The following is a 24,768-nucleotide window of genomic DNA, read 5'->3' as shown; positions in this document are numbered from 1 at the left end:
TCATATTCTTTAATAATACAGGCATCAAGAATACATTTTGGCTACAGTAATATTCGCCATCAAAGGTCAGAGTCATTGCATAAATTTTTTATTGATTGGATTTCTTTTGTCTCTTTGATTCCTTTTTTTTTTTTTTTTTTTTTTTGTCTCTCTGATTCTTGACTTATTAAGATTAAATTTATTGTTCTCCTCCCTGGTCCCACTCAATTCACTAATGTTCAGTTCCCTCTCTGATTGTTAAGAAAGTGCATTTATATACAAAAGGTATATATTTAAACACTGTATTTTGTTTGTCTATATTTTTATTGTGAAGAAATTTGAATTCCAGAAAAAGTAACATGAACACCATATTTCCACCATCTAGAGTCAATAGTTGTCAATGTATATATGCATGTGTATACACACACAGATGTTTTCTAACGAACCACTTAAAAGTAAGGTACAGATCTTGTGCTACTTCACTCATAAATATTATAGCATATATCTCCCAATAAAGAACGTTCTCTTTCATAATCATAATACCATGATCACACTTAAGAAACTTAACAGTTCCTAATTTTTTTTTTAACATGTGGTCATATTCCAATTTCCCCATTTGTTCCAATGTCTTCTATACCTGGTTGTTTTTTGGTACCAGGATCCAATCAAATGAAACTAAATTTTAAGAGTCAGCAATGCTGATGGATCTTTAGGTTCAGGTAAGTTCTGTGTTATTTACAATACAGACATTTGAATGCATTAACAAAGATGCAAAATTAATGATGGTTTAAATAAGAAATAAGAAAGATAAGGAGATAAAGTGGTCCAGGGCTGTAGTGGGGGTGGGGAGGGGGAGGAGTCTGTTATCTTCAATATGTGGCTTCTTTCTGTGAGGCCAAGATAGCTATTCCAGCCCCACCATCATGCTGGGAACAGCAGAGAGAAGTGTATACTCAGTCCTTTTAAGGGCATATCTGGATGTTGTACATATCACCTCTGCTCCTATCTCACTGGCAAGAACATAATCATATAATTATATCTATAATAGGCTTGTATCTGAAATAGGAAAGTAAGCTTGTGTGCTGCATGGCCATGTGTCTAGTGATAATTCAGGTATCAAAAGAATGGCTACTAGAGGAAACAGCATCTCTGGCACAAGGTTTTTTTTTTTTTTGGCAAATGACTGAGCAATACCAAAGTATATTAAATCCATTTAATAACTCCTAATACCTTATAATACGACATTTCTCTTTTTCAGATGGATAGGGCTAGTAATTGCTCCTACTCGGAGCACAGACTGAGCCCAGACTGTTAGTCTTTTTTGAGTTATTTGATACGTATTTTATAGATACTTTGCCTGTTTCTAGGGCAGGAAACAATTCAATCAGTGAATGGTATTTTTCAATATTAGTATTTTTCATTTCTAGTAGTAGTTAACACTGTGATTTGTGTACAACTAGTGCCTAATACATGTCTGTGGATTTGGTCTGTTGTGTTTAACTGATGTCTAAGTCATTTGAAAGTATGAGATTGACCTATGAAGAAGAGAAGTAGCCTCTGCTGAACAGTTTTATTTCTGATTTTGGAAAAAATGATATCTTACAAGGGTCATGATTTTTCTTAGAGGTTATCTATCTTGAGGTAGAGATTTTAGCATTATAGTAAGTGAAAATAAGTATACTTAAAATTATAGACATCTGAATAATTTAAAAATTGGGAAATGTATATATACTGATATATAGTAATCTGATAGCTTTATCAGTTTGTAATTTAAAATTTAAGCTGCTTGTATTGACCCTGGGGATAAATTAACTATGACATATTTGTGATGGATAGTGATAAATGAAAACCATTATAAAAAGGTCACCTAATTTCCTCTAATTTTTCTTTAGGTCGAGATTTAATTTGTATCCAGTCTATGGACGGGATGCTGATGGTGTTTGAACAGGAAAGCTATGCTTTTGGGAGATTTCTCCCTGGTTCTCTTTTACCTGGGCCTCTTGCTTACAGTTCTCGTACTGATTCCTTCATTACTGTCTCTTCCTGTCGACAAGTGGAAAGTTACAAGTAAGTTTGGATGTTGAATCTTTGGAATCATGACTTTTGGTGTGTATATTGCTGATTATTATTATTATTTTTTTACAAAAAGCTGAATATTAAAAAAAGACTAGTTTCTTTGATAAAATTGTAATTGTGGTGATTTAGAGGATATCATTTATATGTTGTAAAATATTTGAAAGGCAGTATAGTGTAGAGATTGATAAAGGATTTGGAGAGAGGTCGACCTGAACTGGAATCCTCATTTTGCTATGAGCAGCTGTTTGATGGTCAGTGTCCTTATCCTGGCTGTAAAGGGGATAATAATGGCTATTTATTTATTTATTTTTTTGGCTTTTAAAGTTTTTCTTATAATTCCAGGTGGTTAACATACAGTATTATATTTGTTTCAGGTATATAATATAGTGATTCAACAATTCATGCATCACACAGTGCTCATCACAAGTGTACTCCTTAATCCCCATCACCTATTTAACCTGTCCCCCAACCTCACTCCCCTCTGGTAACCATCAGTTTGTTCTCTGTAATTAAGAGCCTGTTTCTTGATTTGTCTCTCTCTTTTTTCCCTCTGCTCATTTGTTTTGTTTCTTAAATTCTGCATATGAGTGAAGTCATATGGTATTTTTGTCTTTCTCTGACTTATTTCACTTAGCATTTTACTCTTTAGCTCCATCCATGCCATTGCAAATGGCAAGATTCCGTTCTTTTTAAAGGCTGAATAATATTCCATTGTACATCTCTCTCTCTACACACACACACACACACACACACACACACACACACATATATACATACTGTATCTTTTTTATTCATTCATCAAAAGATGAACACTTGGGCTGCTTTGATATCTTGCATATTGTAAATGATTCTGCTATAAACATAGGGTGTATGTATCCCTTTGCATTAGTGTCTTTGTATTCTTTGAGTAAATATCCAGTAGTATGATTGCTGGATCATAGCATAGTTCTATTTTTAACCTTTATAAATTTCTTTTGACTTTTTGAGAAACCTCCATACTGTTTTCCAGAGTGGGTGCTCCAGTTGGCATTCCCACCAACAGTGCAAGAGGGTACCTTTTGCTCCACATCCTTGTCAACACCTTTTGTTTATTGTGTTGTTGATTTTAGCCATTTTGATAGACGTGAGGTGATATTTCATTGTAGTTTTGATTTGCATTTCCCTGATGGTAAGTGATGATGAATATCTTTTCACGTGTCTGTTGGCCATCTGTAGGTATTCTGTGGAGAAATGTCTGTTCACATCTTCTCATTTTGTAATTGGATTATTTGTTTTTTGAAGGTTGAGTTTTATAAGTTCTTTATATATTTTGGATACTAAGCCTATCGTATATGTTATTTGCAAATACCTTCATCCGTTTTGTAGGTTGCCCTTTAGTTTGTTGATCGTTTCCTTTGCTGTGCAGAAGCTTTTTATTTTGATGTAGTCCCAATAGTTGATTTTTGCTATTGTTTCCTTTGCCTCAGGAGACATATCTAGAAAGAAGTTGCTACAGCTGATGTCAAAAAGGTTACTGCCTTTGTTCTCTTCTAGAATTTTTATGGTCTCAGTCCTCACATTTAGGTCTTTAGTCCATTTTGAATTTATTTTTGTGTATGATGTAAGAAAGTGGCCCAGTTTCTTTTGCATGTTACTCTCTAGTTTCCCCAACACTATTTGTTGAAGAGACTTTTTCCCATTGGACATTCTTTTCTGCTTTGTCAAAGATTAATTGCCCATGAAGTTGTGGGAATAATGGCTATTTTGACAAGCTTGTTAAAAGGATTGAATGTATGTCAAGTTGCCACCCCATAGAAAATGCTGATTAATTGTTGTGACTATCCCTGAATTAAAAATAATAGAGTACAGTATGAGTGAAAAAAGCCAGATACAAAGATGCATATATGGAATGATTTTTATAAAAAATATGTGACATAGGAAGAATACTGGCAAGAAATACAAGTGTTATTATGAATATTTTTAAAAGAATAATTCATAGTAGAAATGAAGTACGAAAATGACCGTATGAAAACCAATGATCGTTTTTGCTAGAAATTCTTACTGATTTGGGGGAACTGTGTTTGAGAGAGACTTTTGTCTCCTCTACCAGCTAAATTTCAATAAAAATCAAGATTTTGAGTTTTTGGAGGGTATGTTTTTTGTTGGAAGGGAGAATAGGGAAAAGAAAGTACAAATTCATGCTGGGAAAAGAAACAGACTTGGAGGATTATGGTATCTTCAGTAACTTTATTGTTGTTATCGTACTGATGGCAATATTTAGAACTTAACATCTAGGCAACACTTCATTATAGATTTTCATTTTATTATTTTTGGTTGCATGATTTTTCCCAAGGAGGGAAGAAAATATAAATTCATCAGGCAACAGCTATAAATTTTTGTCTACATGTTTCAATATTGTGCAAATAGCAAGTTAATGTACTATCCCGTTCATAAGTGGCAATCTACCTTTTGTGAATTATTGTCAAGGTTTCTTAGATTCAAAACTCTGAACATAAGCAAATGTTTGTGACTAAGCAGAAGTTAACTGATGGAGGTAGTATATCATTATATTATATTCCTTCTTTAACTTTTATGGCTCTTGTCCAAAGGGGACGAATGAATTGTGGCATTGCTACTGGTAAGAAATAAAATATACTTATTTTGAGAGGTTGAGAAAAATATCTGTATAATTCATTCAAGCCTGCCAGAGCTTAAGCAATATTGAGGAGATCTGCTTTTCAGTTTTCCACCCAGGTCTCTGCCTTAACTCCTGCCAAGTAGGGATACTGGCAGTGCTATGCTGGGGTCACAATACAAAGATTTGAATGCTCCATGACTTAGTCTTTGAAATATGTGCCTAGGAATTCATTTGGTAATAACTCCAGGAGTGACTGGATGAGGAAGCAATGTGTAGGTTTCCTTAATGTGTAAGTTTAATCTCAAAGAAGCTGTCTTTGAACTATGGTAATTTACCAACATACCAATCTATTAAGTCTATCTCCATCTAGGACTAAAAATGCACACCATATCCATTATGTGGATCTTTTATAATGGTAAAAATGCATGGGATATGTGATTATTGTGAAATGATGACAATTAAGAGGATTTATAATGTTAAATAGTATATCACATTTATATATGCTTTCAAGTTTAATAGATTAAATTAAATGATAATCACTGGTGCAATTTAGGATTGGAGGAAGCATGAAAACTGTAGGTTTGTTCTTTTGAGGCTTCATCTATTTATACTCAGTTAATAGAATGTAATCAGTTAATATGAAAGGCTTATAAGACATAATTTGTTTTCACTTTTGATACTGATATTTAATTACTTTAAAGCAAGCTCAATTATATTCAGATAGGAATAATGAAGGCTGCGAATCTCAAACTTTAGTCTGGATGAGGATCACGTAACGTGGTCAGCCTGTTACAAAATGCACGTTTATAGATTCACAATTGCCAGTACACTCGATTTTGATTTAGTAGTTTTGGACATAAGACCCAGGAATCATCACGGCAAACACTTACTCTAGGTGATTCTAATTCAAGAATACACTTTGAGCATTGTTTTTCTTTTGAAGTGAGAGAATTGTTTGCTTTTTAAGGGGGGGTAGAAGGGGCTTAGGTACCACCATTCTCTTAGCAATGTTTGTCTAAATTTTGGATTGTCTTTTTGGATTATCTCTTTTTCTTTCCTTTACTTGTCAGAGTTGTTTAGTCAGTAAATCCTCATGCTTCTACTTTTTTCCCTTTTGTATTCAGCCTTTGCTTCCCATTTCCATTGGCATTCAGGCCTTTATTTCCTCACTTGGATTTCTGATTTTCTTCTGATCTAGACTTGGAAGGATCCTTCTCATAATCTACCCTTTTAAAATACCTCTTTAAGATAAGTTTTGTTTCCCATTAAAAAATTGAAAGCTTCATATCTTGACATTCAGTGATCTGTATGATCTGGTCACATTTTTCCTTTATTGATGTGGACATTCAGATTTGGAAGCGACTTTTAAAGTTAACTGGTTCAGTTATCCTCATTTTTTTCACCTCCTTGATATATTATTGCCTAAAACACTGATTTTTGCCAAATACCATATATTGCCTTCTTGTATTCTGCTGAAATATTCCAGAGTATGTCTTGCTGTATCAGATTCCTGAGAGCAGAATCTATCTTAAACATCAGTTCACTGACTGAATAAGTTAGTTCATTTATTCAGTTATTCATTCAGCAAATATTTTTCAAGAGGCTTCTTTGTGTCAAACACTGTGCCAACTACCAGAAATGCAGAGTCAGATAAGAGGTCTCTCTTGTCTTCAAACAGTACGCAAGCAAGTGTGGGAGGTGGCAAGTCAGTCAACTGAGTTTACTGTGATAGAGGCTCTAGTGAGCTGTGCATAGGATACTGAGGAGGCCTAGAGGTGGGACCTCTCAGTAGGAGTTCAGTGGAGGGAGGTTCCCTGAAGAAGTATACCTATGATGAACTTTATTTTCTTTCCTTCTCTTTGCTACACATCTTTCGCCACACTCCTACATGTACCTAGTACATTGCTAAGTAGATGAGAGGCTTTAGGTAAGTGTTTTAAAATGTACTTGTAGTTAGACCAATGGAATAGAATAGAAACCCCAGAACTAGACCCACAAAAGTATGGCCAACTCGTCTTTGACAAAGCAGGAAAGAACATCCAATGGAAAAAAGACAGTCTCTTTAACAAATGGTGCTGGGAGAACTGGACAGCAACATGCAGAAGGTTGAAACTAGACCACTTTCTCACACCATTCACAAAAATAAACTCAAAATGGATAAAGGACCTGAATGTGAGACAGGAAACCATCAAAACACTAGAGGAGAAAGCAGGAAAAGACCTCTGTGACCTTAGCCGCAGCAATTTCTTACTTGACACATCCCCAAAGGCAAGGGAATTAAAAGCAAAAATGAACTATTGGGACCTCATGAAGACAAAAAGCTTCTGCACAGCAAAGGAAACAATCAACAAAACTAAAAGGCAACCAACGGAATGGAAAAAGATATTTGCAAATGACATATCGGACAAAGGGCTAGTATCCAAAATCTATAAAGAATTCACCAAACTCCACACCCAAAAAACAAATAATCCAGTGAAGAAATGGGCAGAAAACATGAATAGACACTTCTCTAAAGAAGACATCCAGATGGCCAACAGGCACATGAAAAGTTGCTCAACATCGCTCCTCATCAGGGAAATATAAATCAAACCCACCCTCAGATATCACCTCATGCCAGTCAGAGTGGCTAAAATGAACAAATCAGGAGACTATAGATGCTGGAGAGGATGTGGAGAAACGGGAACCCTCTTGCACTTTTGGTGGGAATGCAAATTGGTGCAGCCGCTCTGGAAAACAGTGTGGAGGTTCCTCAAAAAAATTAAAAATAGACCTACCCTATGACCCAGCAATAGCACTGCTAGGAATTTACCCAAGGGATACAGGAGTATTGATGCATAGGCGCACTTGTACCCCAATGTTTATAGCAGCACTCTCAACAATAGCCAAATTGTGGAAAAAGCCTAAATGTCCATCAACTGATGAATGGATAAAGAAATTGTGGTTTATATACACAATGGAGTACTACGTGGCAATGAGAAAGAATGAAATATGGCCCTTTGTAGCAATGTGGATGGAACTGGAGAGTGTGATGCTAAGTGAAATAAGCCATACAGAGAAAGACAGATACCATATGTTTTCACACTTATGTGGATCCTGAGAAACTTAACAGAAACCCATGGGGGAGGGGAAGGAAAAAAAATGAGGTTAGAGTGGGAGAGAGCCAGAGCATAAAAGACTCTTAAAAACTGAGAACAAACTGAGGGTTGATGGGGAGGGTGGGAGGGAGGGAAGGGTAGGTGATGGGCATTGAAGAGGGCATCTTTTGGGATGAGCACTGGGTGTTGTATGGAAACCAATTTGACAATAAATTTCATATATTAAAAAAAATGTACTTGTAGAGTTTAATTGGCAATATTGTAGAAAGAATATTGTATTCTTCACTAGCCTTAGGCTCTGGCCAAATTGAAATGTTTGTTTTCCAGATATGTTTACGGCTTTTCTCTTTCTCCTCTTTTGCTCACGCTACACTCTGAAGTTTTTCCTTTCTTTTCTGTATATGGAAATTGTGTCCGTAAGCCTCCCCTTTCTTCATTTCTTTCCTGACGTAGCTGTAACACCTCCTTCTCAATTCACGGAGTAGTTTTTCTGCTCTTTCCACAAGTAGTCATCACACTTTAACTGATATTACATATTTGCTTCTTTTTCTAATTGACAGGGCTGATGGCAGGGATTTTGTGACTCCTGTAATGCCTAGCATTGTACATTGCCAAACATAGATGTTTAACCATAACTTGAGGAAGGAGTGAAAAGTTGTAAGGAAAGTTTCTATTTTGTTGCTGGTATCTTTCAATTAAAGTGATCCTTCCTGGCATAACTAAGAATGTTTTAGTTCTGTTTGTAATGAATTTAGTAATGCTCTGTATCCGGAGCTTCCATTTCTAGTAGAGTTCTCTGGGTTAAATATCAAGTTTCCAAAATCTCCTGGTACCTTTGAGGTATATGTTTCATTTGAAAATAAATGATTTTGGAGGGTTTACTTTTGTATTCTGTGACACCTCAATCCATATTTTAGTTACTTGCTGCTGGTTTTTACGATGTGGCATGGAAGAGCACTAAATTATATGGTTGAGTTTGTCATTGGTGCTCCACAGGATCTGCTAAGCCTTTGTGGCTATTGGGTCAAAAAGTGCTACCATTCATCTGGACTTGATGTATTTGTGATTAGTGCCTTTCTGTTGAGAAACACATAGGACACACTCTTTCGTGAAATCTTACTACACTGTGCCTGATTATTCTCTCAGCAGTCACAACAAGGGAATTTTATTCTTCACCTTCTATCACTGAGCATTCAAGTGGTAAAAAAACACACCAAATGTTTTCTTTATTTTGAAATTTCCTATTCTTCCTGGAATTGTTTGGTTTTGGAAATAGGTTTCCATGTACATTATTGGTCACAGAAAGAGGATTTAGGGAAGAACTATAAAATAGATGGTATTGTAAGTTTGTCATCATCTAAATTCACTGTCAATTACGTTTAGTAATAAAATGCTCTTGTGAGTTGTCTTCCAGGAAGAGAAATGGTCTGGATTTGGAAATCAGGAGTCAATTTTGGCTGTGTCTCTGCCTGCTGTTTGATGTTAATGAGGCCACTTTAGGGGCTCACTTATTCCTGGATGAAATAATAATGCTTTGTAGTTCTATAAGAAGCTTCAAACAGCTCAAAAGCTTTGGATTTTTACGACAATCTCATTAATATCCATATCTTCCTCTAGTAGGTTGGTGTGTGCAGGAAATGAACCGCCTATGTAATTAATTGCCTGAGGTTGGATCTATAGCAGGCCCAGGTCTGGGCTGATGTTTTAGTCACCAGTGCATACTATTTCTGATACTGTGAACTGGGAAGAGTAAAACAATCCTATATGAAGGTTGGAATGTGAGGTCTAATTATTTGGCACTGTTGGAGACTTAGGGATTTTGCAGGTCACTCTCAAATGGTATGGACATATTTGCTGCAACTGCCCATGGAATTTCTTAGCATGGTTTTACAAGGCTGAGATCTTTATCCTCCTACCTTTTTTGTCTCGTTTCCCATGACTCATTCCTCCCTGCCATGCATCTCTCCTAAACTCCTGTCGTGGCCTTTCATGTCTCTTTTACTGCATGCCTTTTCATGTGCTGTTGGCTTTGCCATAATGCCTTTACTCCTTTACCAGTATGATGGGTTTTCACTCATTCTTTAAAACCTAGCTTTCTTCTCCTGAACCTATATCAAAAACATACATATTTCCTCCATTCCAATTACTTGTGTCTGCCATCATGTTCCCATTGTACTATGTGTATATCTTCTATTATTGGCACAGGGCACTCTGAATTGTACTTATTTGTATATGAATCTCTACAACTACTTGGGAGGTCCTGATGGATACAGACCATATAATAGTTTTTTTCCTTGTCAGAGCTTAGATATATTAGATGTATTGGATCACTACTATATCTTTGCTAAATTGGTAAAATTCATATACATTAAGCTTTCATATTAACCATAGGACTGATTTTCATAAATACCTTGCAAGATCTGCCTTAATTCATAGTCATTCTGCATCCAACTGCAAGTAAAGGCTTTTTTTTCTTTACAAAGTATTCCTGATTGAGATAGTTTAAGAGTTCGTATATGACATTTGGATACCAGTGTACATTTCAATGCCTATTTAGGTATTCCATGTTGCTTTTATTCATTCAGGGCCCTGAGTTTTATACTTTCAGATATCTTTCTCTTAGACAGTATGAGACGTCCAGATATATCTACTGATTTTCCTCTTAGCTGTGGAAGAACAATGTAAGAGTTTTGATTCATAGGAAAGAAAGGAATTTGTGAGCCTAAACTTTCTTCATTTAGAGTAGGATTATTACTTTAACAATATAACATTATATTATGGGAAATAGGGAATTTAAATTTTATTTGTTAAATTAATCATTTCCAGATCAAATGATATTTATAATTTTTTTAAAGTTTATTTATTTTGAGAGAGAGTGTGAGCAGGGTAGGGGCAGAGAGAGAGGGGAGAGATAGAATCCCAAGCTGAGTGTTAGGCTTGAACTCAACGAATTATGAGATCATGACCTGAGCCGAAATCAAGAGTCTGATGCTTAACTGACTGAGCCACCCAGGTGCCCTGTATAAATTGTTTTAAAGAATGCTTTGAACCAAATGTTACTAATGAAATAAAAGCTATAAAATACTTACAGAAAGTCATAATGTCTGTAATGCCCCCTATTGAGAACTTATTACATACCAAATAAACTACTAGGTGATTGATCTTTATATATGTGTAAATCTGTATCTGTCTGTCAATCTGTTGGGCACCTAATATATGCCAGTTACTGTACTAGGCACTAAATTATTTTTAAATTCTTTTATCCATGTTTGAGTTAGAGACTATGATTCCCATTTTATAGATGGGGAAGATAAGACATGGAGTAATTAATTCGCCAACTAGTAAGTGGCTTAGCTGGGGGTTAAACTCCGGTCTTCTGGGTTCCGTAGAATATCTATTAACAGTTTCTACTACACCTGGCTGCTTTGCATTATTTACATTTTTTTCTATGTGAAGTTTTGGTGCCGGATCTTTCTTACCTATTGTTGTTCGTCACATAAAATTCTAATGGAAATGCTTTGACTGTTGGCAGAGCTCTTTACCCAATATTGAATTTTAGGACATAGTTATAATTTCTTTATCATGACAGGTTTACATAGTCTCATGTCACAGTGTCATTCAAGAAGAATTCGATCTTAAATTTCAGTTTTTTAAAACCAAGAAAAAAGCAATTAATTTTTTTTAATGTTTATATATTTTGAGAGAGAGAGAGAGAGACAGAGAGAGATACAGAGAGAGAGGGAGACACAGAATCCAAAGCAGGCTTGAACCCACGAACCACCAGTATCATGACCTGAGCTGAAGTCAGATGCTTAACCCAGTGAGCCACCCAGGTGCCCCCCAGAAAAGCAGTTTATAAAGTTTGTAGATTATGTGATTTTAAAGTTTAAAATAACTTATGCTTTTTAACTGTAAAATCATTTATAATTATTCATGTCTTTCAAACAGGTACCAGGTGCTTGCTTTTGCAACGGATGCAGATAAAAGACAGGAGACTGAACAACAAAAACTTGGTTCTGGAAAAAGACTTGTTGTAAGGCCTTTTTTAAATATAAAAATTTCAGTAATATTATATCTAATCACAGATTTTCTTCAGAATAAAAATTCTGGGAAGAAAATTTTTAAAAATATTTATTTTAGCTATTTTTCTTTTCTATGTTATGATTCTATCAATGGGAAAAAATTCAGTTGACTATTATTGAGCAATGGAGACACATGCCTGGCTGTGTCATAATTTATCAGATTAAAAATTTTTTTTTTTTAACATTTATTTATTTTTGAGACAGAGAGAGACAGAGCATGAACAGAGGAGGAGCAGAGAGAGAGGGAGACACAGAATCTGAAACAGGCTCCAGGCTCTGAGCTGTCAGCACAGAGCCCGACGCGGGGCTTGAACTCACGGACCGCGAGATCATGACCTGAGCCGAAGTCGGATGCTTAACTGACTGAGCCACCCAGGCGCCCCCATAATTTATCAGATTTAAAAACAAAGTTTATTTATTTTGAGAGAGAGAGAAAGACTGAGAGAGTAAGGGAGGTACAGAAAGTTTATTTATTTTGAGAGAGAGAGAGAGAGGGTGAGACAGTGAGGGAGGGGCGAGAGAGAGAGGTAGAGAGAGAGAATCCCAAGCAGGCTCCCCTCTGTCAGCTCAGAGTCCAACAGAGGGCTTGAACTCACGAACTTTGATATCATGACTTGAGCCTAAATTGAGAGTTGGGAGCTTAACTGACTGAGCCACCGAAGCACCCCATAATTTTTCAGATTATAGAGTTGCATTACTAGAATTATAAATGTCCAGATGGAGTTGCTTTTAACTGAAGTGTTTATAAACTAATGTAGCAAAAGGAGAAAAATTTAAAGAAACCTTTAATAGGCAAAAATATTGCTACTAGTAGGCGTGTGATTAAATATATAAGTAAAAGATAAAAATTCACAGCCCACAAAGATAAAATTGGCCTAATGACAAGGTGGAAGTTTGGTAACTTGAAAAATAGTTTGAGGAAAAATTGTAAATGGTAAATTCTCCGTTTAATGAAAATTAGGGGATAAATGATGATTGGGAATTCTTTATCCGGAGAACCACCATCGACAGGAAGGAAAAACAGAAGGAACTGAAAATTATGATGGAAACAGTAAAGTGAATTTGAAATGGCCACATATGAAAGAAACTACATGAAGAAATAATGTGGAATTTAGAATACCAAGGAAGTAAAAATATTAGAGAAAATCAATTTTCTATATTAGGATACAGAAATTAAGATAGGAAGGCAGGCCAACTTGAAGAGCCAAGCAAGAATGACATGAAAACATTTTCTTAATACTAGTAAAAAGTGAAAGAGAGCACAACAAATACAAATATGGCATATTTTTTCACAGAATTTGGAGGCACCATACTAATAATAGTTAAAGGATAGACTTTGGAGTCAGATCTTGAGAGTTGTATTTACTACTAATTTTGAGCAAGTTTATTAACCATGCTAAGCCTTAAGTTTCTTAGTTGCAAAATGGTGACGATACCTATTTTACAGTGTTGCCTTTGGAAATATATATATAATGCACTTAGCAAAGATGTCTAGATGATGAAGATGACAATGATAATGATGATCAATTTGTCCTTGACCTCCTCCTCAATAGTAGTTGTCTTCCATTTGTCCCATATATTCTGCACTTCAGCCACACGGTCTTCTCTTGTTCTAAATATTCCATGGTTGTTCTTGATTCAAGGCTTCTGCACATAGTTTTTATTTAGTCTGGAATATCCTTTACTCATTTATTTGTACATGTTTATTGATACTACTCTGTGCCTTGCACTGAGAATGTATTCTGAAAGCAATTACAGATGAGTGATTTTCCCATTCTCCTTTAATTAATGAATAGAGTAAGAAATAGCTGTAAAACTTCCTTTCGTTACACCACAGTCACTTGGCAGGACTGTGATGCCATGGAACATTAAGTATATTGCAGAGAAACAAAATTTATCCAGTGGAATGCTTTTAATAAGGTAGTTGTGGGAAGGCAGTTAAAAGCTGACTATGTTAGAGCTACCTCTTAACTACTTGTTGATTTCTAATTTATTTCTTTTGTGGTCAGAGAAATACTTTGTATGACTTGGAATTCTTTCAGATTTTTTGAGATTTTTTTTATGACCTAGAATATGATCTATCTTGGTAAATCTTCATTGAGCACCTGAAAAGAATGTCCTTTTTTTTTTTTTTTGCTGTTCTTGGGTGTTCTATAAATGTCAGTTAGATTGGATGATAGCATTGTTGAAATTTTCTATATCCTTGTTAATATTTTGACTAATTTCTGTCAATTATTCAGGCAGGGATATTGAAATCTCTGACTGTAATTGTGGATTATCTGTTTCTCCTTGCATTTTTATCAGTTTTTTGCTTCATTTATTTGAAATTCTTTTATTAGGTACATAAGCATTTAGGATTGTTATGTCTCATGATGAACATATCCCTTTTTCATAACCCTCTTTACCTTTTTGCTCTGATAACATTCTTCTTTTAATTAGTGTTATTCTGATATGTTTCCATATTTTTACTTTTATCCAATTTGTGTCTTTGTACTGAAAATGCATTTCTTGTAAGCAGCACATAGTTGAGTCTTGCTTTTTTTGTTTAGAATGATATGCTCTGCTTTCTAATTTGTGTTTTAGACCATATACATTTCATGTGATTATTAATATGGATAAGTTTAAGTTTGTCATCTGGCCATTTTCTATTTGTCCCATCTGTTTTTATTTCTGTTTTTCTGCTTTCTTTTGGAGTTATTCAGTATTTTTTATGATTCCATTTTATCTTTGTTGGCTTATTAGCCATAACTCTTTGTTTTGTCGTGTTAGGAGTTGCTTTAGAGTTTACAATATTTAACTTACCATGATCTACTCTCAGGTGATAGTATACTATTTCACATATAAGAGCCATACTTCTGTTTTTCAGCCTTTGTGCTAATTGTCATATGCTATATTTTTACATATAGTATAAACTCAATATTACATTGTTACTATTTTTTGTTTAAATATTCAGTATCTTTTAATGTGATTTAAATAAAAAGAATAATATATTTTTACCCATGCAGTTACCATTTCTGGTACTCTTCATTAACTTATGGAGGCCATATTTCCACCACATTTCTTTCAATGTGAGTTCACTGGTAATGAATTCCTTCAGTTTTTCTGTGTCTCAAAAAATATTTTTGCATTTTTGTTTGAAAATATATTTTTGGCATAAGATTTTAGTTTGACGGTATTTCCTTCCCTGGTATTTTAAAAGGTTGCTCCACTGTCTTCTTGCTTCCATTGTTTCTCATGGGAAATCTGCCTACATTCTTGTCTTTGCTTCTTTCTTCATCATATCTTTTCTGTGGCTGCTATTCAGATTTTCTCTTTTCACTTTTTTGAAGCAATTACATTATGATGTGCTTTGTGTAGTTTTCTTTATTTTGTGCTTAGGATTTGTTGAGTTTCTTGCATCTGTGAATTTATAGTTTTCATGAAAAGTAGAAAAAAATTTTTTTAATTTTTTTAAATGTTTATTTTTGAGACAGAGAGAGACAGAGGATGAACAGGGGAGGGTCAGAGAGAGAGGGAGACACAGAATCCGAAACAGGCTCCGGGCTCTGAGCTGTCAGCACAGAGCCCAATGCGGGGCTCGAACCCAGGGACCGCGAGATCATGACCTGGGCCGAAGTTGGATGCTCAACCGACTGAGCCACCCAGGCGCCCCTAGAAAAAAATGTTTTAAGAGAGAGAAAGAGAGCATGAATGGGAGAGGGGTAAAGGGAGAGAGAGAGAGAGAGAGAGAGAGAGAGTCCCAAGCAGGCTCCATGCTCAATGTAGAGCCTGATGTGGGACTCCATCCCATGACCCTGGGATCATGACATGAGCTGAAATCAAGAGTAGGTTGCTCAACTGACCAAGCTACCCAGGCCCCTTGAAAATTAGAAAATTTTTGACTCTTAATTCTTCAAACTTTTTTTTTTTTTTTGTCTTCTGTCTTTCTCTTCTCTGGGGACTCCAGTTACACATGCATTTAGGATACTTGAAGTTGTCCCACAGCTCACAGATTTTATTTTCTCTATTTTGTTTTGGATGACATCTACTGCTATGTTTTCAAGACCAGTAATCTTTTTCTATAATGTCTAACGTGGTATTAATTCCCATGGGTTCCATCTTTATAAGTCCAATTTGCTTTTTTTTTTTTTTATTACATCTTCCATGTCTCTACTTAACTTTTTGAAGATACAGAATACAGTATAGTTATAATAATTGTTTTAATGTCCTTGTTTTCTGATTCTAACACCTGCATCAGTTTTGAGTCAGTTTCAGTTGATTTATTTATCTCTTTTTTGTAAATCATATTTTCTTATTTCTTTACATACCTGGTGATTTTTTATTAGATGGCAAATATAGTCATTTTACTTTTGAGTGCTGGATATTTTTGCATTCCTAGAACTCTTCTTGAGCTTAGGCCTGGGACACAGTTAAGATACTTGGACAGTTTGATCCTTTTGGGTTTTTAGATAGGACCAGAGCAATGCTCATTCTGGGGCTACTTATTCCCCACTCCTTAGGCAAAATGCTTCTGAGTGCCCTGCTCAGCTCCCTTTGAATTATGAGGTGTTCCAGTCTGGCTAGCAAACACAGGCAGTATTCCAGGCAGTATGAATGCTGGGCACTGTTACCTCTAATCCTTTTGGGTAGTTCTTTCCCTGGCTTTGGGTAGTTTTCTTACATGAATGTGCTGATAAGTACTCAGATGAATATTTGAGAGGATTCTTCACAGATGTCAAAGTTCTGTCCCTGTGCTGCTTTCTCCCCTTTGGCTTGCTGTCTTATGCACTCCAGCTGCTCTGGTTTCTCTGAACTCCCAGCATCCATATCCTTAATTCAGGGAGTTTGCTGGGTCTTGCTTACATTGCTCCGCCCTGTTCCATGGCCTGAAAACTCCTTCACGGATGGAACAGTCCTACTACTCACCTCATTTGTTTGGTCTTCAAAGGGTTGCTGTCCTTTGTTGTCTGATATTCAGTGCCTTGTAAGCTGTTGTTTCATATATTTTGTCGATGTTGTGTTGTTTCAGGTGTGATGGTAAAGTCTTTTCCTATTACTGTCTCTTGACTGGAAGTGGAAGAACTTTAAAATTATTATTCTTAGTAAACTTCTGTGTTTTTTGAGATTCATTCATTTAGAATGTGGTATATTTCTCTAAGGGGAGGTCACAGAGAGGGGCGCTCATACCTAGTGAATTGAAAGAATTTAATGGCTAGATGTCATCCTGCAGTCTCAGAAACTTGATTTGCCTGAATCCTGAATGAATCATCATCTCAGAATCTGGGACACATCAGCCCAAGTTACAGGTAGTGATATTTAATGCTAGAATGCCAGCCTATTAAAATGCAATGAGGGGCGCCTGGGTGGCTCATTCAGTTAAACTTCTGACTCTTGATTTCAGGTCATAATTTCACGGTTTGTGAGATCAAGTTCTGTGTCAGACTCTGTGCTGACAGTGCAGAGCCTTCTTGGGATTCTCTCTTTTCCTCTCTCTCTGCCCCTTCCATGCTTGCTTTCTTTCTCCACCTCTCTCTGTCTCTCTCTCTTTCAAAATAAATAAGTAAACTTAAAAAAATTAAAAAATAAAATAAAGTGTAATGAGAAATGTGATTGTCACAGGACTGACATTTATGTTTTGTATACAGTGGAATCTTTTTATATAGGTAAGTTACACTTGAATTTAACAGTAATCAAATGATTTCTTGGTGTTGAATCCTGATTAAGATCCAAAATAATCTTATTTTTTTAATATTTTTTTAACCTGTAGAAAATCCATTTGGATTTCATACTTTCTGCAGATATTTTAGTACTTAAAGTAGATAAATATCTCAATGATACCTTGATGGCCAGAAATTTGTTTGTATCTTTAATGTGAGTTTTCATATCTCTTCTTTGATCCATTATTTGTTGATTATAACCTAACTTTGAGGACACTCTTATTTCCTCTCTGTCCACATGCTTTTGTGCAGCCATCTCACTGTTACTGCCATTTTCAGTATATGTCTGTCAGCTGATGCCTTTGCTCTTTTTTTTTTTTTTTTCAATTAAAAAGCATTAATTGAGTGGGGACTGAATTCTGAAAAGTATGTTAACTTTAAATTCATTCCTTCATTACTTTAAGAAGCATTGTTTGAACATTGACCGTGTTCCAGAGATATGGAGTTACCCTGGTATAGTTCTTAAGGTGTTGAGGGTCCTGCCTAGGCAACTGGGACAGCTTGTTGGCTGCTCTGTGTGTGTGTGTGTATATAGATAGATAGATAGATAGATAGATTGATAGATTTTTAAATTGTCTTTATGTTAAAACATTATAGTTACATAAATATTGGTTAGGTTTTACTGCTTATTAAATTTGATTTGTAAAGTAAACACAATATGGAAATTTTTCTTATGGAAATTTTGCAGTGAAGCAGATAACTTCTTTATGTGTATTATTATTTTTTGAACAAGTCACGGTCCCTCCTTTTCTGTCATAGGATCTTTGTACAGCCAGCTCACTTTGCATAGGGCATTCTCCCACCCAATCCTCTGCCTGTGTTTTTTCTGCCTCCAGCTTTATTGAGGTATAATTGACAAATAAAAATTATATAAATTTATGATCTTTTGATATATGTACATTGTGAAATGATTACCACAATTAAGCTAATTAACATATCTATCACCTCACATAGTTCTCTTTTTTTTCTTTTATGGTAAGAACATTTAAGATCTATCTTAACAAATTTCAAGTATATGTACAAAACAGTACAGTAATATAACTATAGTCATTAGACTGTACATGAAGTCTCCAGAATTTATTCATTCTGTGTAACTGAAACTTTGTACCCTTTGACCATTCAGTATCTTCTCATTTACATCTTCCCTCAGACCCTGGCAACCACCATTATACTCTCTGCTTTTATGAGCTTGTCTTTCAAATATGTTTTTTTAAGTATTTTATTTTTGAGAGGGAGAGAGAGAGACAGGGTGTGAGCAGGGGAGGGGCAGAGAGAGAGGGAGACATAGGATCCAAAGCAGGCTCCAAGCTCCAGGCTGTCAGCATAGACTCTGATGTTGGGTTCAAACTCATGAACTGTGAGATCATGACCTGAGCTGAAGTCTGCGCTTATCTAACTGAGCCACCCAGGTGCCCCTGAGTTTGTCTTTTTTAGATTCTGCATATAAGTGAGATCATGTTGTATTTGTTTTTCTGTGCCCGACTTATTTCACTTAGCATAATGCCTTCCAAGTCCATCCATTTTGTCACAAATGGCAGGATTTTCTTCTTTTTGAAGACTGAATAATATTCCATTATATTATACACGTTATATAGTATATTATATAGAACATCTCACACATTCTGTTTATTCGTTTGTTCATCAATGGACAATTTGGTTGATTCTATATCGTGGCTATTGTGAATAATGCTGCAATGAACATGGGATTGCAGTTATCTCTTTAATATTCTGTTTTCATTTCCTGTGACTATATGCCCAGAAGTAGGATTGCTGGATCATATACTAGTTTTTAATTTTTTGAGAAATCTTCCTATTGTTTTCCATAGTAGCCATACCAATTTATATTTCCACCAACAGTGCAAAAGGGTTCACTTTTCTCTACATCCTTGCCAACAAACTTGTTATCTCTTGTCTTTTTAATGATAGGCATTCTAACATGTGTGGGGTGATATCTCATGGTGGTGTTTGTGATTTGCATGTCCTGATGATTTAGTGGTTGGGCATTTTTTCATATAATTGTTGGCCATTTGTATATCTTCTTTTGAGAAATCTGTTCAAGTCTTTGCCTATTTTTAAATCAGGCTGTTTGTTTACTTGCTACTGAGTTGTCTAGTTCCTTATGTATTTTTAGGTGTTAACCCCTTATTGGATAGATGGTTTTGCAAATATTTTCTACCATTCCATAGATTATCTCTTTACTTTGTTAATTGTTTCTTTTGCTGTGCGGGAACTTTTTAGCTTGATGCAATCCTTTTTGTCTATTTTTACTTTTGTTGCCTGTGCTTTTGGGGTCATATCCAAAAATTTGTTGCCTAAAACAATGACAAAAAGCTTTTCCTTATGTTTTCTTCTAATGGTTTTACAGATTGAGGTCTTATGTTTAAATCTTTATCCATTTTTGAGTTGATTTTTGTATATGGTGTGAGATAGGGGTTCAATTTCATTCCTCTGCATGTGAATATCAAGTTTTCCCAATACCATTTTTTAAAAAAAGTATTTATTTATTTTTGGGAGAGCACAAGCTAGGGAGGAGTAGACAGAGGGAGACAGAGGATCTGAAGCTGGCGCTGCACTGACAAGCTGACAGCAGCAAGCCCAATGTGCAGCTCAGATTCATGAGCCATGAGATCATGACCTGAGCAGAGATCAAGAGTCAGATCTTCAACCAAGTGAGCCACCCACTCCAGGTGCCCCTCCCCCACCGCGACACCATTTATTAAAGAGACTGTCCTTAGTATGTGGTCTTGATACCTTTGTTGAAGATTAATTCATTGTAAATGCATTTATTTCTGGGCTCTGTTCTGTTGCATTGGTCTAGATTTTTTTTTTTTTTTAATGCCAGCACGGTGCTATTTTGTTAAGTATAGCTTTGTAGTGTGTTTGAAAATCAGGTAATTTAATAAATTTGATGCTTCCAGCTTTGTTCTTTTTGCTCAAGACTGCTTTGGCTATTTGGAGTCTTTTGTGGTTCTGTATGAATTTTAGGATTTTTTTTCTATTTTGTTGAAAAATACCATTGGAATTTTGATAGGGATTTGAATCTGTACATCACTTTGGGTAGGGTAGTATGGGCATTTTAATAATAGTAATTCTTCTAATTGATGAACATGGCATATCTTTCCATTTATTTGTTTTTCAATTTCTTTTATCAATTTTTTGCAGTTTTTGTTTTACACATCTTTTTATTTATTTATTTTTTTTACCATTTATTTATTATTGAGAGACAGAGAGAGAGCACCAGAAGGAGAGGGGCAGAGAGACGGGGAGACACACATTCTAAAGCAGGCTCCAGGCTCTGAGCTGTCAGCACAGAGCCCGACGTGGGGCTCGAACCCATGAACCACAAGATCATGACCCGAGCCGAAGTCGGATGCTTTACCGACTGAGCCACCCAGGTGCCCCAAGTTTTGTTTTACACATCTTATACCTCCTTGGTTAAATTTGTATGAGTCTTTTTTTTCCCTGCCCCACTCCCCAAATTTATGAGTATTTTTGAACCACTGAATAGCTCATATCATCTGGCAAAAGATGGGACAAAACCTATTAGAGTATATAAAATATCAGAAATACGGTTATTGCAAAAAAAAAAAAAAAAAAAAAAAAGGGAAGACTAGCCAATCTTTCTGTCTGCTTTGTTGCGAAGCAGTTTCTTAATTGTATTGATATGAAAGTAACTGAAATGCTTTGTTTTTAGCAACTAAATTGATTTTAGCCTTTTCTTTGTAGGTGGATTGGACTTTAAATATTGGAGAGCAAGCCCTTGATATATGTATTGTCTCTTTCAATCAGTCAGCATCTTCTGTTTTTGTTCTTGGTGAGAGAAACTTTTTTTGCCTTAAGGATAACGGACAGATTCGATTCATGAAGAAACTTGATTGTAGCCCAAGTTGTTTTCTCCCATATTGCTCAGGTGTGTAGAAGTATTTTTCTTTTATCTTTTCCATATGTCAAGGCTAGTGATATACATCAGAAAAAGCCTAATTCACACGCATATATTTTAAACATCTAGGAAAATAGTTTTATACAGAACATGTAATGGAAATTTTAACTTCAGAGTTTGAATAGAGGTTTGATATAAAGCACACATTTGGTTTTGTCAGTCATTTTACTTTGTACAGAATGACTTGGAGAATTGGCCTCAGATATACATTTATGCTTTCCAAAATGTGGCTGTTCAAGATGTTTCCAAAAGAACACCAGACTCTTAAAAGCAGAATGAAGCATATAGTAATGTCCGATAGAATGACTTATCTGTGGCTAATGCTCGGTAAATCATTAGCTTAAAGGTGTTAAATATTAATGAAATTCATACTTTCCAGATAAAATGCAAAAATGTTGGCTACTATCTACTTCTAGTTCCCAAGTCTGTAAAATCATTGTGTAATTTTTGATATTCATGCTTGAAGTTAAAAACTAATGTGTTACTAAAATAAATGCTTTTTTACTTTAGGCATTAAAACATCAAGACATTAGAATTAATTTGTATACTAAATCCCTTAAAAGTGATTTAATATACTGTTGCAGATAACTGTTTTCTTATTATCTTCTTTTCTGTCTTCAACATACAGTTTCTGAAGGAACAATAAATACTTTGATTGGAAACCATAATCACATGTTACATATTTATCAGGATGTGACACTGAAGTGGGCCACTCAGCTTCCCCACATTCCTGTAGCAGTAAGAGTGGGCTGTTTACAGTAAGTGATTTAATGGTTTTTTTTTTTTTTTTGATCTTAGTCAAGGAATTCTGTAGAAGTTTTATGAAATAATAGCAAGTGATTTTACTGAAGAATGACAATTGACATTGTAGTGTGAATGTCAACAATAGAAATAATTTAAAATATAACTTGTATTGGAAAAGGATGTAAAAAAGTCTTACTTAGCACCATCAATCATTTTTATGTTATTTTAATTCCCATGTAGTTAACACACAGTTATATTAGTTTCAGGCGTACAATATAGTGATTTGACAATTCCATACATCACGCAGTGCTCATTACAAGTGCATTCCTTAATTGCCTCAATCATTTTTATTTAGTATCTCTAGGAAGACATCATTTGTAAATTAAAGATTTAAAGAAAATGGTTTACCTGATAGATTATTTTCTTTAAAATAGAAAAGGATTTCTTCAAGCATGTGATGGTTCCCATTTAGAGAGCATTTATTGTTAGACTGAGAGTACTACACATGGAAACTTGTTTCAGACCTTATTATGTCAAGTGGTGCAGAATTGCTGATTGTGTTTAAGACAGTTTAGATTATAAATTGGGCCAGTATGCATTTAAAATGAAAGAAAAAACACATGTCCTAAATTTACAAAATTTATCAAAAGGAGAGAAATGAGACATAAGTGTGTAATTTTTCTAGGTTGTCAGTATAAAAGGCAAGAGCCTGACAAACTTTTAGCATCTCGGATTATGTTTAGGAATTGAAAATCTCAGTGAATATGTAGAAACCAACTCTTTTTTTTTTTTTTTTTAAGGTTTTACTTTTATATAATATTTATACCCAGTGTGGGGCTGGAACTCACGGCCCTGGGAGCAAGAGTCGTGTGCTCCACTGACTGAGTCAGCCAGGTGCCTCTAGAAACACAACTTTCTATAAAGCTTTATAGATTCCCTAGATCTATTCAGTTCTACTTATTTAGATCATTTGATTTAATCTAAGCCTGAATATTGGGAAAATGGAAACAGTGTTTTTAAAACATCAAATATTTTAAAAAGAAGTTGCTTTCTCATGTTTTATGAGAAAATATCATCATACTTAACACAAATTATGGTTATTTTGTATCTGAAGAAAAATTTAAAATTTGAGATTGGCTTTTACAACGTCTACCAGATAGTCTTTTAAGTTCAACCTAACACTTAGACTCCCCAGACATTTTAAATCAGATTTACTTAGGAGGATTTAGAACAGGAAAAACATCTTGCCAGCAGGGCAACGTCAAGTATTTCTCTTCTGGGAGAGTCATTCTTGCAGCAGTCCATATATTCATCCAAGAGCTGTTCTCTTTGGCCTCCCAAGTGACAGCTCAGGTGCAAGAAGACAGATCTACACTGGTGGGTATGTGGCCCATCTTGGCTTATAATCCCCATGCCCTTCAGTTTTAAATACTAAGAAGTCATTGTGGTTTTTGTGTGTATGTGGGGCATAGGAGGTGATGGATAGAAAGACCTATTGAGACTATTTAGTCGAAATACTTATTTTACACATATATGATTTACTGAGACATGCCTATTTCAAGCGTCCCTATACTCAGAAGCTCAAAGATAATGTTTCTCAGCAGATATTTATGGTTAATTTATAGTTCAGATGTCCAGATGCATCTTTTATAAGTCAAGGGTCCAGAAATAACTGAAATTATTAGCAGTGAAAAACCAAATTTCCATAATGTGCATCAAGATGTTTCTATTCAGAAGTAGTCTGTCACATCTAAACTTAGGTATTAGTGAGTGAAACTTCCTCTGTCTCATAGCTTTTTCAAGATCAGGATTATAAATAGTTAAATGCAAATATTTCCATTAATGATTTCTACAGTTAATTTATAGCAATAACTTTTAATTATTTGTTGGAAGATTTTTCTTATTTTTCTGTAGTTTAGCATTAAAGTATATAGTTAGACTGTTCGAAAGAATTTCAGTATAATTTTTATTAGAATTTTAAAAGTGATTCTTACTGACTTAGCTCTAGCATATTTATGTTTAGAAGTTATTATTTGAAATTAGAAGCAGTGAAATAATTTTGCTTCTGCTTTTTATTACATTTAGAGTTAAACTTTTTGGTGGAAGCTTCCTTGGCTGAGTGTGTTTATTTGTAAAGGAAATTGCTGCTATTTTAATATGTTTCTTTTCAATGAATAAGAAATACTGGATTTGAATCAAGTTGATGCAATTATACTTAATAACAGCATTTTGCTCAGAAACTAAGATGCTTTATTTCCTCCCACTCCCATCTACTTGGCAGCCCAAGTCTTCTCTACCTTGTTTATTATAAACCGATTCTGAATCTGTTTCCTTCTTTCAATGACGTTCTTGATTAGAGAGAGTTCCTTTGGTTTAATTATTTTAATTTTTGTGGATTAGACTATGGGAATGTGAAATAAGAATATAGTGACATGTGTGCATGTTATAATGTTCTTCAAATTCTCTACTATTAACTGTTTTCCTCTCATTGCATGAAGTAGCTGTGGAAGCCTGGCCAGTATCTTACCTCTGCTGTGGT

At 35.1% G+C, this 24,768-nt stretch overlaps 1 protein-coding gene across 9 annotated transcripts in view; it reads left to right on the top strand.

The window, feature by feature from the left end:
- The window catches only part of BBS9 (Bardet-Biedl syndrome 9), a 458,930-nt gene that overhangs the window by 110,588 nt on the left and 323,574 nt on the right, over window positions 1–24,768 (top strand). For all 9 annotated transcript variants that reach the window (XM_058724629.1, XM_058724625.1, XM_058724627.1 and 6 more), the window contains 4 exons: window positions 1,872–2,046; window positions 11,716–11,800; window positions 21,272–21,455; window positions 22,114–22,243. In XM_058724629.1, the coding sequence (XP_058580612.1) occupies window positions 1,872–2,046; window positions 11,716–11,800; window positions 21,272–21,455; window positions 22,114–22,243 (574 nt within the window). The remainder of the gene's footprint in view (window positions 1–1,871; window positions 2,047–11,715; window positions 11,801–21,271; window positions 21,456–22,113; window positions 22,244–24,768) is intronic.

This window comes from Neofelis nebulosa, chromosome 4 (assembly GCF_028018385.1).
Source record: "Neofelis nebulosa isolate mNeoNeb1 chromosome 4, mNeoNeb1.pri, whole genome shotgun sequence".
NCBI lineage: Eukaryota > Metazoa > Chordata > Mammalia > Carnivora > Felidae > Neofelis > Neofelis nebulosa.
Note: the sequence above shows the minus strand (reverse complement) of the source record. Positions and strands in the feature narration are given on the sequence as shown.